This window comes from Schistocerca cancellata, chromosome 7 (genome assembly GCF_023864275.1).
Source record: "Schistocerca cancellata isolate TAMUIC-IGC-003103 chromosome 7, iqSchCanc2.1, whole genome shotgun sequence".
Lineage (NCBI taxonomy): Eukaryota > Metazoa > Arthropoda > Insecta > Orthoptera > Acrididae > Schistocerca > Schistocerca cancellata.
In genome coordinates, this window is record NC_064632.1 from 602,076,893 (window position 1) to 602,091,477 (window position 14,585).

The window sequence follows — 14,585 nt, forward strand, 5'->3', positions numbered from 1 at the left end:
TCTATGGCTTCACGAAAACTGTGATAAACTCAAACCTTGCCATCAGGCAACTGAAATTGGGATTCATCGGACCAGGCCACAGCTTCCCAGTCATCTAGGGTCCAACTGATATGCTCACAAGCCCAGGACAGGTACTGCAGACAATGTTGTTGTGATGTTGCCAGAGGCACTCGCCTCGGCTGTCTGCTGCCGTAGCCCATTAACACCTAATTTCACTACACTGTCCCAATGGATACATTTGTCATATGTCCCACACTGATTCCTGTGGTTATTTTATGCAGCGACACTTGTCTGTTAGTGCTGACATCTCTACACACGTGATGCTGCTCTTGGTTGTTAAGTGAAGGCTGTGGTGTGAGGTAATGCCTGAAATTTGATATTCTCGGCTCGCTCTTGATACTGTGGAGCACAGAATATTGATTTCCGTAACAATTTCTGAAATGGAACGCCCCATGTGTTGAGCTCCAACTACTATTTTGCATTCAAAGTCTGTTAATTCCCATAGTGCAGCCAAATCACATCGAAAACCTTTTCACACGAATCACCTGAGTACAAATGACAACTCTGCCAATCCCTCTTATACCTTGTGTACACAATACAACCACCCTCTGTATTTGTGTATATCGCTAACCAAGGATGTTTGACACTTTGAGTGTAATTATTACTTAGCAACATAATTATGCAGCAAATACAAAGATAAGGGTGGTGTTGCCATATACGTTAAATATATTGTTACTTGCAGAACAACTGATGGGGAAAGTTATTGTTTAGGACCAAATTTGGAAAAAAACACCATAGAATTTTTTAAAAATAATTCTCATACCCCAGAAGTAACACTATACAGAGTTCCTTCAGGGAATTCTAATCTCTTTTTGAGGCAGATGCACTCCTAAAATACAGGGTGTACATGAAGTCCAGGAACACTTTCAATTATTTATTGCACAAGAAGCAAACATTGTACAGATATCATACATATGTCATTTTGAAGAGAAACCTGAAAGTTTTTTTCATGTATACTGCCAAAGTGTAGTTTGGTAATTTGTCAATAGTCAGGGCTAGTTGCAAACATGGTGAGTTCAGGTGTGGAGCGAGCTTTATGTGTGTTGGAGGTTGACAAAAACAAGTGTGCTACGGCTGTTCAACGGAATTTTAGAACCAAGTACAGTAAGAAGCCACCGACAAGGAACGCCATTTACTACCGGCACAACAAATTCGTTACGACGGGTTGCTTGTGCCCGGCAAAGAGAAGCTGACATCCCAGTGTGAGTGAAGTGAATGTGGAGTGCATATGAGAGACATTCATAAGGAATCCAAAGAAATCAGTGCATCACGCATTCCATGAACTCAAAATGGCTCCAATGACAGTGTGGAAAGCCCTATGACAGAAGCTGTCTATGAAACCATTTAAATTGAAGCTAGTGCAGAAGCTCAATGATGACTACCAAGACAAGCATTTTGAGTTTTGTTCGCAGTTGCAAGAGCTGAGTGAGGATGGGTACGGCATTGTTGATAGCCTAATTTTTAGCGACAAAGTACCTTTTCACACTAATGGGAGAGAGAACATGCATAATTGTCAAATCTGGGGTACAAAATATCCACACGAATGCATTGAATCTGTGCATGCTTCCCCAAGGGTGAATGTTTTTTGTGCCTCATCACGTCGAAAACTGTACGGGACATTCTTCTTCGCCGAGAGTGCTGTCACTGGATATTCCTACTTGGACATGTTGCAACACTGGCTGATGCCTCAAATGCAATAAAACTCTCCGTTCATCTTTCAGCAGGATGGGGTTCCATCCCATTTTCATCATGAAGTTTGTGGGTACCTGAACACGGAGCTGCCGCTTTGATGGATCTGATGTGCTACAGAAGGGGACAGCTGTTTCATGAAATGGCCTGCCCAATCACCAGATCTCACTCTGTGTGACTTTTTTTTGTGGGGACACATTAAAGATCTGCTGTATGTACCACTTCTACCACATGATGTAGCAGAGCTCTGGGAGAGAATACGGGAAGTGACTGCCACAGTCGACAATGCTGTTCTGGGACTGGTATGGAGTGAATTCGCTTACCGTATTGACATCTGCTAGGTCAATCATGTTTTCCGCATATCAAATGTTTGTAAAAAAAAACTTTCAGAGTTTCTATTCAAAATGCAATATGTATGACATCTGTCAATCTTTAGTTCTTGTGCAATAAATAATTGAAAGTGTTCCCAGACTTTATGTGCACCCTATATGTATTGCAACACAGAAAAGATGTGGCAGTGCTTGGGAAGATCAATATAAATTTTCTCAATTCCAGACCTAGAAAATTTGATTTCCACATATAATCTTGCTTCTGTGGTTAGTTTCCTTACTTGCATAACTTCCACACAAGCACACTAATTGATAATATATTTAGCAACAACACTAAAATAGGGGAAGACAAGTCCTGAGTGGTCTCTCTGACCATAATGGACAAAGATTTGCTATCAACAGTGCAAGTATCTATCAGAGTGAAAGTAGCCCCACTGGAAAGCTGCTAGGATAATTAATGATGAAACGATCCAGACTCTTAAATCACATCTCTAAGACACAGAATTAATTTAGATTGAGTCAATTCCAAGCACAAACTTTTCCACAATGAAGTGGCACTGATATTTGAAAGTACCTTCCCAAATACAATGTATAAGACCCAAACCAAGAAATTCACCAAAAAGGTCTTGAGATATTTAGCGAGTCACGGAGGAATGTATATCGGAAATAGAGATTAGAGGCCATAGGAGGAGGAGTGTTCATTGTTGCTGACAAAAATATTCTCTCTATTGAGGTCGAAGTCGAGACTGACAGTGAAATTATCTGGTCGCATGTAACAGGTCTAGGTGAAACCAAGCTATTTTTTTGATGTTTTTACTGGCTGTGACAGTTCTAGATTCATTCAAAGATTGTCTATGGTCAGTAGTGTATAAGAAATACCCAGATCATGCATTTTACTAGTTGGAGGCAACTTTAATCTACCAAGTATAGATAGGGATGACTATGAATTCATTGCAGGGGATACAGACAGACAGTCCTGCAAAGTACTTCTGAACATGTTTTCTAAATACTGTTTTGAGCAGATAAATCAACAGCCCACATGCAATGGAAATATCTTAGGATTTGCAGCTACAAATAGGCTACACCTTATTGACAGCAGCAGTATAGAACAGGGATTAGCGATCATGATGACGTATCAGTTAAGAATGCTAAAAGAGTGTTTTTGCTAGAAAGAGTAGTTAAGCAGTTGTTAGCATCTCACTCAGACAGTGAAATGACATTCCTTAAAGACATTGGCCCCTTACTTAGCTCATATTTATTGTCAATCTCTAGCCCAGTACAAAGTCCAAAGTGATTGGAAAAAGTGCAAGTGAGTCTTGTGCAGAAGAAGGACAAAACAATGGCCCCACAAAATTACAGACCAATATCCCTAACATTAGGTTGCTGCAGAATCCTCGAACATATTCTCAGTTCAAATATAATAAATTTTCTTCAGACCAAGAAATGTAATAAAAAGGAAGAGATATATGTAATTTGTCTTCTTCTGGTGGATACTGAACTGAGCAGATGCAAAGGAAGGTGTGCTCATGATTTTTAATAGCTTTGCTTAAATAAATATAAGTTTCAAAATACTTTGGCATTGACTAAATTAATTAACAATCTAATTAATAATTTTATCTTTCCTAAAAGAATACAGAAAGAAAGTTATTGAGAAAGAACAAAAGGATTTCTCAGCCATTTGCTGAAAGTGTTGGTGAGGAACACGTGAAGCAGGTAATCATCACCTTATGATGTGCAGGAGAAACATGATGAGCACATCTCATAGCCTTTACACTTAGTCACCAGCACTTGCCTCATTCTGTACAAAATGTGACACTCGTTGTCCAGGCTGCACAGACCTGAGGATGTCTATTGGCTGGAGACGTGCGTGGTCAGCCACTGCTCTCCCGGCTATTTTGCAGACTTTACAGACTGTGGAGCCACTACTACTCAGTCAAGTAGCTCCTTGATTGGCATCATGAGCTGAATACGTCCCATATCAGTACTCCCATTGGGAAAAATCCTCATCAGTACCAGAGATCGAACTTGGGACCTCTGTGAGTCAGCTGTCTATACTGATCATTCAGTTATGGAGATGGACAAAAATTGAATAAACCTATGCTCAAATTAAAGACACTATTGTTATTCTTAGGTGATCTTCTATCTCACACAACTTTCTTTCCATTCAAAAATTATGCGTTGCATCCAAAATGGCAGATGCTAAAACTGCCATCGCATTGGTCACCATGACCACAAAACCATGCCGCCAGGTTTATCATACTGCTAACATAGCGTCACAGGTTCTCTCCCCTCATTTCATTTTACGTGACTTTTTTGTTTATCCACCTGCTTTTGTTTTAGAAGAGTGTCAACTCTTGTCAACACCTCTCTCCTACATGCCAAACTTCACATGTTAAATCGTCAAATTTAACACATATTTTGGACAACACAACAACACATATAAGTCACTGAGTAAGTTGACCTGTGTACAAGTCGGCATTCGATTAAACACTGAGTCTCAGTCTAGCGGCCGCTGCTCGGCTGGCCACTTAGGTGGCGCAGCTGCTGCATGGCTGGCAGACAGCGCCGCACGTAGAGGACGTGCGTAATTGCGCGGCGGCACTTTGAATAATCAGCGAGTCACAACATCACAGAAGTGAGGTTGTGTGGGAGGATCATGAGTCACACCAGGACTGCTCCGGCAGTAAAAGCATTACCCATGAACGACACTGTTCCAGGCTCAAATTCCAGTCAGGCTCACGGTTTTAATCTGCCAGAAAGTTTCAGGTTTCGTTTTTCTTTAAGTGTAGTGTAGTTATTGAACCTAAAAGGAGTAAAATCACTTTTATTCATGCTTAATAACTGATCATAAAAGTTGCATATTCACGTTTTAATAAAGGAGGAAATTCCTAACTAGGAAGATAAAAATAAATGATTATGTAATCAGTAAATGGGCTCCACAGAAACATAAAAATATGAAAGGTCACAGATTGGTTGAACTCTGCAGTCAGTATACACTCATCTCCAAATCCACCTACTCCAAAAGTGGGCTAAATAAACATAAAACTTGAAAATATCCTGACTGGACAAAAGGGGAAAGGCAACTGGATCATGACCACCTTGGACAACTCCTTTTACAGAGACATCTACATTGTTTACATACTAAGTGCAGTGCATATGGATTCATACCACTATAATGTCAAAATCAAATTTAAATTAATTCACATCTCTGAAGATGAAGAAATCAAAACCTGACAAAGAAAAGAGGATTTACAAACCATGACAATTAGTCAGAAATTACAAATATCAAGAAACCACATGAATTACAAAATTAACAGACAATTCAGAACAACCAATACCAATTATTGACCAACAAGGTGAAAACCTAGAATCCTTAAACCTATGTAAAAGGCATGGCTGGTCAACTTCAAAGTGTAAAATAATTCATGAAGAAAGGCACCAGGCATGTTTAAAATTACAAATCCACATATGAGAAGAGCATTTATTCTATCAACTCTAAAAAAGTATCATCCGAATTATCAGATGGATCAAGAAAAAATATCAGAATGAAATATTTTATCAATCATTGTATTTCACCGAAGCCTTCCAGAGACTATTACAAAACCTTCCTACAAATACGAAACACCACCCACCCACCCCTCAACAACCCTGGTATAAGTAACAATATTGTGAAAAAGATAGTTGCTACTCAACATATAGCGGACACGCCGAGTCGCAGATAGGTATAACGAAAAGACTGTTGGATCAGAAAGTGGCTTTCAGTCAGCAAGGCCATCATTGAGAACAGACAACATGCACACACACACACACACACACACACACACACTCAAATGCAACTCACACACACATGACCACAGTCTCTGGCAACTGAAGTCAGTTAGCAGTACCACATGATGGGAGAAACTACTGGGTGGTCAGAAGAAGGAGGGGCCTGGGGTGGGGAAAGGGAGGTACAGTAGGGTAGGGGTGGGGTATGGTAAAGTGCTGCTTGTGGGAGCGTTCAGGGGTGAGGTGGAGAGAGGGTAGGACAGCTAGATGCAGTCGAGAGGTTAGACGGAGGGTGAGGGGGGAGCAATGGAAAAAAAGAGAAGCAAAAAGATAGAGGATGTGTTGATGAAATAGAGGGCTTTATAGTGCTGGAATGGGAACAGGGAAGGGATTAGATGGGTAAGGACAAAGGCGAACGAACATAGTGACCAGGAGGGTTACGGGAAGGTAGGATATACTGCGGGGACAGTTCCACCCTGAGCAGTTCAGAAAAGATGGTGTTGGTGGGAAGGATCCATATGGCACAAGCAATGAAGCAGTCATTGGAATAAAAGAAATTGTGTTCGGTGGCATGCTCAGCAACGGGGTGGTCCAAGTGTTTCTTTGTCTTAGTTTGTCGGGGGCATCGTGTGGACACACAGCTTTTGTCATGCACACGTAGAATGCAGCACAGCTTTTAGATCATGACTGGTTTCACAGGTAGCCCTGCCTTTGTGCGTTAGGTGATGTTTGAGACCGGTGTGGAGTAGGTGGTGGTGGGAGGATGTATGGGACAGGTCTTGCTTGCATTTAGGTCTATTACAGGGATATGAGCTGTGAGGCAAGGGGTTGGGACCAGGGACTGTGTAAGGATGGACGAGGATATTGTGTGGGTTCAGTGGGCGGTGGAATACCACTGTGGGAGGGGTAGGAATGATAGTGGGTATGACATTTCTCATTCCATGACATGATGAGAAGAAGTCAAAACTCTGGCGGAGAATGTAATTCACTTGCTAAAGTCCTGCATGGTACTGAGCTTGTGAAGATTTCAGTTAGACCCTCAGTATATTTCGAGAATGACTGCTTGAGACTATAGATGTGACAGCCAAGGGTGGCTAGGCTGTATGGAAGGGACTTCTCAGTATGAAATAGGTGGCAGCTTTTGAAGTGGAGGTATTGCTGGTGGTTGGTAGGTTTAATATGGACAGAGGTACTGATGTAGTCACCTTTGAGATGGAGGTCAACATTGAGGAAGGTGGCTTGCTGCATTGAGTAGGGGCTTCTTGGGTTGAGTAGGACTGTATGAAGCGAATGGGGGAGAAGGTGTTGAGGTTCTGGAAGAACTAGTTCACAAAGTTGTCATCAATTAATCTGAACCAGGTGATGTGTTTGGGATTCTGGGTGTTTAGGGAGGATTCCTCTAGGTGGCCCATGAATAGGTTGGCATAGGATAGTGCCATGTGGATATCCATAGCCATACCTCTGATCTGTTTGCAGGTGATGCCTTCAAAGGGAAAGTAATTGTGGGTGACAGTATAGTTGGTCATTCCAACTACGAAGGAGGTTGTTGGTTTGGAATCCATCGAGCACTGGGAAACGTAGTGCTCAATAGAGGTAAGTCCATGGGCATAAGGGATGTTAGCATAAAGGGAGATGGCATCAACAGTGACAAGCTGTGGAGAGTTGGTGGAGAAAATGCTTGGTATCTGCTGGAACGGAGGGTAGGTTCTGGGTAAGAGGCTGAAGGTGTTGGTCTATGAGAGCAGGTACTCTCTCAGTGGAGTCACAGTAACCAGCCACAATGGGACGTCTTAGGTGGTTGGATTTACAGACTTTCAGAAGCATGTAGAAGGTAGGAGTGTGTGAACTAGTGGCGGTGAGAAGAGAGATGGACTCTGGGGAGAGGTTCTGGGATGGGCCTAAGGATTTGGAGACCCTGCTGGATTTTTGGACTGGAGTCAATATGGCAGAGTTTGTACCTGGATGAATCTGACAACTGGCAGAGTCCTTCTGCCAGCTAATGCTTGCATTTGAAAACAACAATGGTGGAACCTTTGTCAGCAGTTAGGATTTCAAATTCAAAATAAGTTTTTAGTTGGTGGTTTGCAGTTTTTTCTGTGGATATAGGGTTAGTTTGCATGTTGAGTGATTAAGGGAATGACGGTGAGGCAAGATTTGAGGTTAATAAATTCTGGACCATTAAGATGGGTTGATTTGCAGCAGTGGGGGCTGATCACAGTTGGATAGAGGAGTGAACTGAGTGATGCAGGGTTCAGCATTGGTCTTTGGTTAGTGGCGAAAAATTATTTTCACAGTAGGGACTGGGACAATGAGAGTAGTTCTTTAAAAAGGGCTAACTGTGAAATCAGTCATGTGATCTACAAGCTAAGCTGCAGCCACTATGCTGCTTTCTGTGTGGGCATGACAACCAACAAGCTGTCTGTCCACATGAATGGCCACCGACAAACTGAGGCCAAGAAATGCCTGGACCGCCCCATTAAGTATGCCATCCAACATGACATTCTTCATTTCAGTGACTGCTTGACAGCCTGTGCCATATGGATCCGTCCCACCAACACCAGGTTTTCTGCGTAGATGGCAGCTCTCCCTGCAATATATCCTGCGTTCCCATAACCCTCCTGGCCTCGACCTCCATTAGTCATTGCCCTTACCCATGTAGCCCCTTCCTTATTCCCATCCCAACACTAAACAGCCCTCTATTCCACCAATGCATTCAGTGTTTTTAATTCTCTTGTTTTTTGCTACCCCCTCTCCCCCCTACCCTCCATCTAACCTCCCGACTGCACCTAGCTGTCCTACCCTCTCTCTCCATCTCATCCCGGTATGCTCCCACAAGCAGCACTTTGCCGTCCCCCATCCCTACCCTGCTATCAGTCCCCCCTCCTCACCCCAGCCTCCTCCTTAATCCCACAACTCAGCTGCCTCTCCCATCATGCACTGCTACTCGCATTCTGGCTTCAGCTTCCAGAAACTGTGGTCATGTGTGTGTGAATTACATTCTGATTTTGTGTGTGTGTGTGTGTGTGTGTGTGTGTGTGTGTGCATACATTGTCTATTTTTGACAAAGGCCTTGTTGACCAAAAGTTCATTTTCTGACAGTCTTTTTGTCGTGACTATCTGTGACTCAGCATCTTCGCTATATGGTGTGTAGCAACCGTCTTTTTCTTACTGTTCTAACATTCCATCCTGAATAATCATTAGTATGGGTAATTTATTCATCAAAGATTCATTTTATATAGAAAGATTAAGCAACAATATTATGAAAAATGGTAGTTGCTATACAGTGGAGATACTGATGAGAAAAAAAAAAAAAAACAACTAGAGCAAGGAGTAGGTGAATACCAGGGAGGCTTCATGCCTTGGAAAGGCTGTGGAGAACAATACATCACCTCAAAAATATTTGTGACATATTACCGGAAACAAAAACAACCTCTTGCAATAATGTTTGTAGGTTTTTAAGAACATGTATGAATATGTTCATATACCTCCATTACTAAGAGGTTTAAGAAATTTTTGATTACATCCAAAATCTATGAAATTAATAGAACTCATTTTAACTAAGAAAAAATCTTTAAGTCAAGGACAGAGAACAATTAACCACACTATTACCTATAATAGGAGGTGTTAAGACCAGAAGACTGCTTGCCACCATCATAAATTGCATTTGGGGATTTACAAAAAACGAAGCAGATAAAACCAAGGAACTCAATGACAAACAAATCAGGCTACAAACTATGATCAACAAACAAACAATGGTTATCTAAAACAAAGAAAGAACACTGATATCCAAGAAAATGAAGCAGTACAGGGCCAAAAGAAAACAAAAAATCTTTGTGTATAAAATTGACGAAAGTGGTCCACGAAGCACCATACATTTGGACACTGACTTCGATTCCTCTCTTGCCGCCACTATTCAGGAGTAACAGGATAAACACTGACATCGGGTTTCACTCTCGACCCTCACTTCATTACATATTTATCACTACCAACAATAATACACTGCAAAAACACTACTTACACTCACACAAACATAACACATACATACTTATGATATACTATACTGACCAATCACGCATCAGTACTTTAGCATATTCCATAAACATCAACACAAGTGGATCACAATATTAGGGCACTAAAAAATGAGTTAATTAACATGCATAAACAGTCTTAAAACAACCTTATGAGTGTGTAATTTCATTACTGCAGTTCAGCTTTCAAATATTCCCAAATCTCTGAGGTGCTGCTTTCATTACAAATTTCACCTACTACGAAGTTCACAGCTACAGAAGGAAGGATGATTAGTAACTGAAGACAGTATTATTTCTACCTGTAGTACAAGCTTTTATAATGTAACATGGACAAAGAATGTATGAAATACAAAGAAGGTAGAATTTTTGGATTTTTTTTTTCACTTCTATAGCTATCACATTACTATGCAAAACTGGTTTTCTAATGCAATGCCAGAATTTTAAAAGGAAAAAAAAATCCTTTCTTAACTGTTTGGAATCAGAATCTATATACAAAAAACATGAACCTCAAAATTCTCAAAACCTTGAAAAACTAAAAACTCACACAATTCAAAATCAAGCCACAAAAACTCAAATCCTAATTTCAATGTATGCTCAACTCATTCCAAGGTTGTCCTTCTTGACAGGATCTATGTAGCACAAAGAATAAATGTAAAGTCTCTACTCACCATACCAGCTATCACTGGGGCCATAAACAACCTTGTATCCCTTAATGACTCCATTCACAGTGCTGAGTGGTGGGGACACCCACGACACTCTGATGGTCTGAGAGGTGAGAGTGGTGCAGGTTGTGTCCTGAGGTGGTTGCTCTGGGATGCCCTCAGCTGTGTACTGACGCACTTCTTCTGACATTGGGCCGGCACCGACTTTGTTGAAAGCTTGGACTACTACAGCATACTGAGTGTACGTCCTATGTAGTAAACATTTCAGTGAGATTCTTGTGGTTTTTAAATCTAAACAAGTTCATTCACATAATGCTGTTGCAACTTGCCATTAGTGTAAATTAAAACATAGCTAAAACTTTGTATCTCCATTGAAACTGTAATACTTTGTTTATAGCTGAATATTTTTGGCAGCATAGAACTTTCTTAACTATATCTCCTTACAATAAGTCGAAAATAAATTCAAAAACAGAAAAAAAATTACAACTGTGAAAAGTGGAGCTTACAGGCTCTTATGAACATGTAAGAGTCATTTATTACATTCTGCAAAACTTACAGAAAAGTGACGAAATTATATTGCTGTGGGACAGAACTGCTGAACAATATTTACCTTCAGATGAAATAATTAGTACTGTTGATAGTCACTTACAGAAGAACACACACATACACTAGTCTAGTTTCCAGAACTAACAGTTTCTTCCTCGAGGAGGAGAGAACGATATGTCGGCACAGGTTGAAAGTAGAGACGAGTGATGTAGACACTAGGATGAGAGGGACCCATCTGTTGTGACGATGAGGGGGCAAAGATGAAAAGGGAATGTTAAAGGGGAGGGGGGTGCTGATGAGAGAGTCTCGGTCTCTGAGCCCTTTTCTTCCTTTGTCACCGTTTGTTATTATTGGAGGAGACTTCAGTCTTCAAGCAGTCAACTAGGCTGATTATGGTTTTGTAAATGGTATGTGTGACAAGACATTCTGCAAAACATTACTAAAGGCCTACTCTGACAACTAGCCAGAACAGATAGTTCTGGAGCCCATTCGTGATGGAAATATAATGACAACAAACAAACCTGACTTTATAGAAACTAGTATCAGTGACTAATGAAACAGTTCTAACAACAATGATTATTGCAGCCAAAACAAATAGGTAGATTTAGATGTTTAGTCAGTACAGTAAGAAGCAGTCAAATCACATCCCAAAGAGGAGCTCAAAGTATTTACATCTGGGTAGGAGCATGTAGAAGATCTGTGGCTCAAGTTAAAGAATGACTGAGCATGCTCTGGTTCAGTACATACCTAATAGCACTGTTCACTAAAGGAGGGCTTGTCCACAGTGTACAGTACCTGTAAAGAAACTTCAAAGAAACAGCAACTTCCGCATAATGGGTGTAAAACTATTTGTATGGCTTTATGTAAAGAGATGCTGAATGAAACATAATTTGGCTATCGACAAGGCAATGTGTAACCCTTCAGTGACTACCATAGCAGAATATTATTGAAAAAGGACTCTCACAAAACTCAAAATTAGTGACCAAACACTCACAAAACATAGAAACTGAAATTGAGGGTATAAAAGCAAAAGCATAAATGCTGTATTCCATTTTCACTTTTTCCTTTACTAAGGAAGATATAGGAGTAGTGCCCCAGTTTAATCCTCACACTATTATAAGGATGAGAGATATAGATGGTGTCAGTGGTGTTGCAAAACACTTAAAATCACTGAAATCGAACATGGCTCCATGGTCTGATTCAATCCCTGTCACATTCTAAACACAATTTACAGCTGAGTTAGCTCCCATTTTAATCACAGTATATTGCAGATCCTTTGAACAAAACATTGTTCGCAGTGACTGCAAGAAAACACCAAACACACCTGCCTACAAGAATGGCAGCAGAAATGATCTGCAAAACACTAGAGCAGATTCTAAGCTTAAACATTATGAGGTCTTTCAAAATAAATGGCCTCCCCCAGGCAACCAGGACAGATTCAAAAAATAATGACCTTGCAAAACGAAACTTGCAATTTTCTTTCATGACATTCTAAAAGCCATAGGTCAAGACCATTATATGGATACAGTATTTCTCGACTTCTGAAAAGAATTTGACTTGATACGATAACAACAGCAATTACTGTGAGCACACAAATATGGCATCACAAAAAGTGTCTATTACTGCACTGTAGGTTTCTTGGTAGAGAGGATGCAGTACATCATCTTTGATGGAGAGCCCTCCACAGGTAACAGGGAAGAGTGTTCATTCATTATATTGATGACCTTCCAGAAAGTATTAATGGTAACACAAGACCTACTGCAGATGATACAGTTATCTACGATGGAGTATGTCTGGAAAAGCTGCAGAAATATTCAACCATACCTTTAAAAAATTTGAAAGTGATGCAAAGATTGGAAACTTGGTTTAAATGTTCAGAAATGTAAACTTAAGCACTCCACAAAATGCAGAAAATAAATATTCAATGACTATAACAATAATGAGTCACAACTGGAATCAGCTGGCTCACACAAATACCTATGTTTACCAATTTTCAGGAGTATGGAATGTCATGACTATATGCTCAATAACTGTAGGTAAGGCAAGTGGTAGATTTTGGTTCACTGGCAGAATACTAACAAAGGTCAGTCAGTCCACAAGAAAGACTGTTTGCAAAATCCTCGTGCGAGCCCTCTAAGAATATTATCCAAGTATGATTAACAGGCGAGACAGAACATATGCAATGAAGGCTAGCACGAATGGTCACAGCTATGTTTGACTTATGTGAGAGCACCAAGGAAGTGCTGAAAAACCCAAATTGGCAGTTGCTTGTAGACATTCAACAATTATCCCACAAAAGCCTACTTAAAGAGTTTCAAGACCAGTCTTAAGTGAAGGATTCAAATAATCTAGAACTATTGTATATGCCCCTTCATAATGCCACTGTAGAGGCAGTAACGGCAAGGTTAGAATAATTACACAGTATACAGATACTATCCCTACACCACATACCAGATGTGTAAGTGTGAAATGCGGATTTCAACAACAGATTTGGCACCAATGTAGTTTGTGCTATAAAGATTTAACACTGCTCCATTTTGTTGTGTCATCAACAAGTGTCATACATGCATGAGATATAAACTGGAAAAGTGTCTGCATAGCGTTGTGTTGTAGTGTCCAATGTGTCAAAATTTATACTGAACAAAGAGCATTCGCAAACAGCATTAATTTTTTGTTTCCATTTTTCGAAAACTGCTGCTGAATCATACTGATTACTTCCATCGCATGATACGCGTGAATGATGGTTTTGGCATTTAAAAAATGGTGACTTTGATGCTGCAAGACAAGGAACATGGAAAACTGCCAAAAAACACGAAGATGTGGAATTTGAGGCATTGTTGAAGATTCTCAAACACAAAAACAACTCACCGAGCAACTGAGCTTTCATCAACAAGCTGTTTCCAATCATCTACAAGAGATGAGAAAGATTCAGAAGACCAGCAGGTGGATACCACATGAGCTGAATGGCAGGGAAATGGAAAAGCGCAAAAATATATGTGACATTTTGTTCGCTTGGTACAAAAGGAAATCATTTTTGCATCGTATAGTTAAAGGGGAAGAAAAGTGGATTTATTTTGAGAACTCCAAGTGCAAAAAATCATGGGTAGCCCCAGGCACACCTTTCTCATCGACTGTAAGACCGAATCTCTTTTGCAGAAAGACAACGCTCTGTGTCTGGTGGGACCAGAGGGATGTACTCTACAATGAGCTGTTAAAATCTGGGGAAATGGTTAACACTAATTGTGGGAAATGGTTAATACAAAACGTTACCAACAACAATTGACCAATTTGAACCATTTGCTGCTTGAAAAAGGACACAATACTGACAGAGGTAACACAGTCATTTTTCTTCATGACAATATTCCTTAACATATGGCAAAACTGGTTTGCAACACATTGGAAGTGCTTGGCTGGGAAGTTCTACACCATGCGACTTACTCATCAGACTTGGCTCCTTCCGATTACCACTTGTTCGCATTGATGTGTCATGCACTTACTGAGCA

At 40.5% G+C, this 14,585-nt stretch overlaps 1 protein-coding gene across 1 annotated transcript in view; it reads right to left on the reverse strand.

Annotated features, from left to right (window-relative positions):
• LOC126091914 (Down syndrome cell adhesion molecule-like protein Dscam2) overlaps positions 1 to 14,585 on the reverse strand; it is an 895,908-nt gene that overhangs the window by 124,126 nt on the left and 757,197 nt on the right. Inside the window, exon 22 of the mRNA XM_049907230.1 lies at positions 10,543 to 10,784. Within this exon, the coding sequence (XP_049763187.1) occupies positions 10,543 to 10,784 (242 nt within the window). The remainder of the gene's footprint in view (positions 1 to 10,542; positions 10,785 to 14,585) is intronic.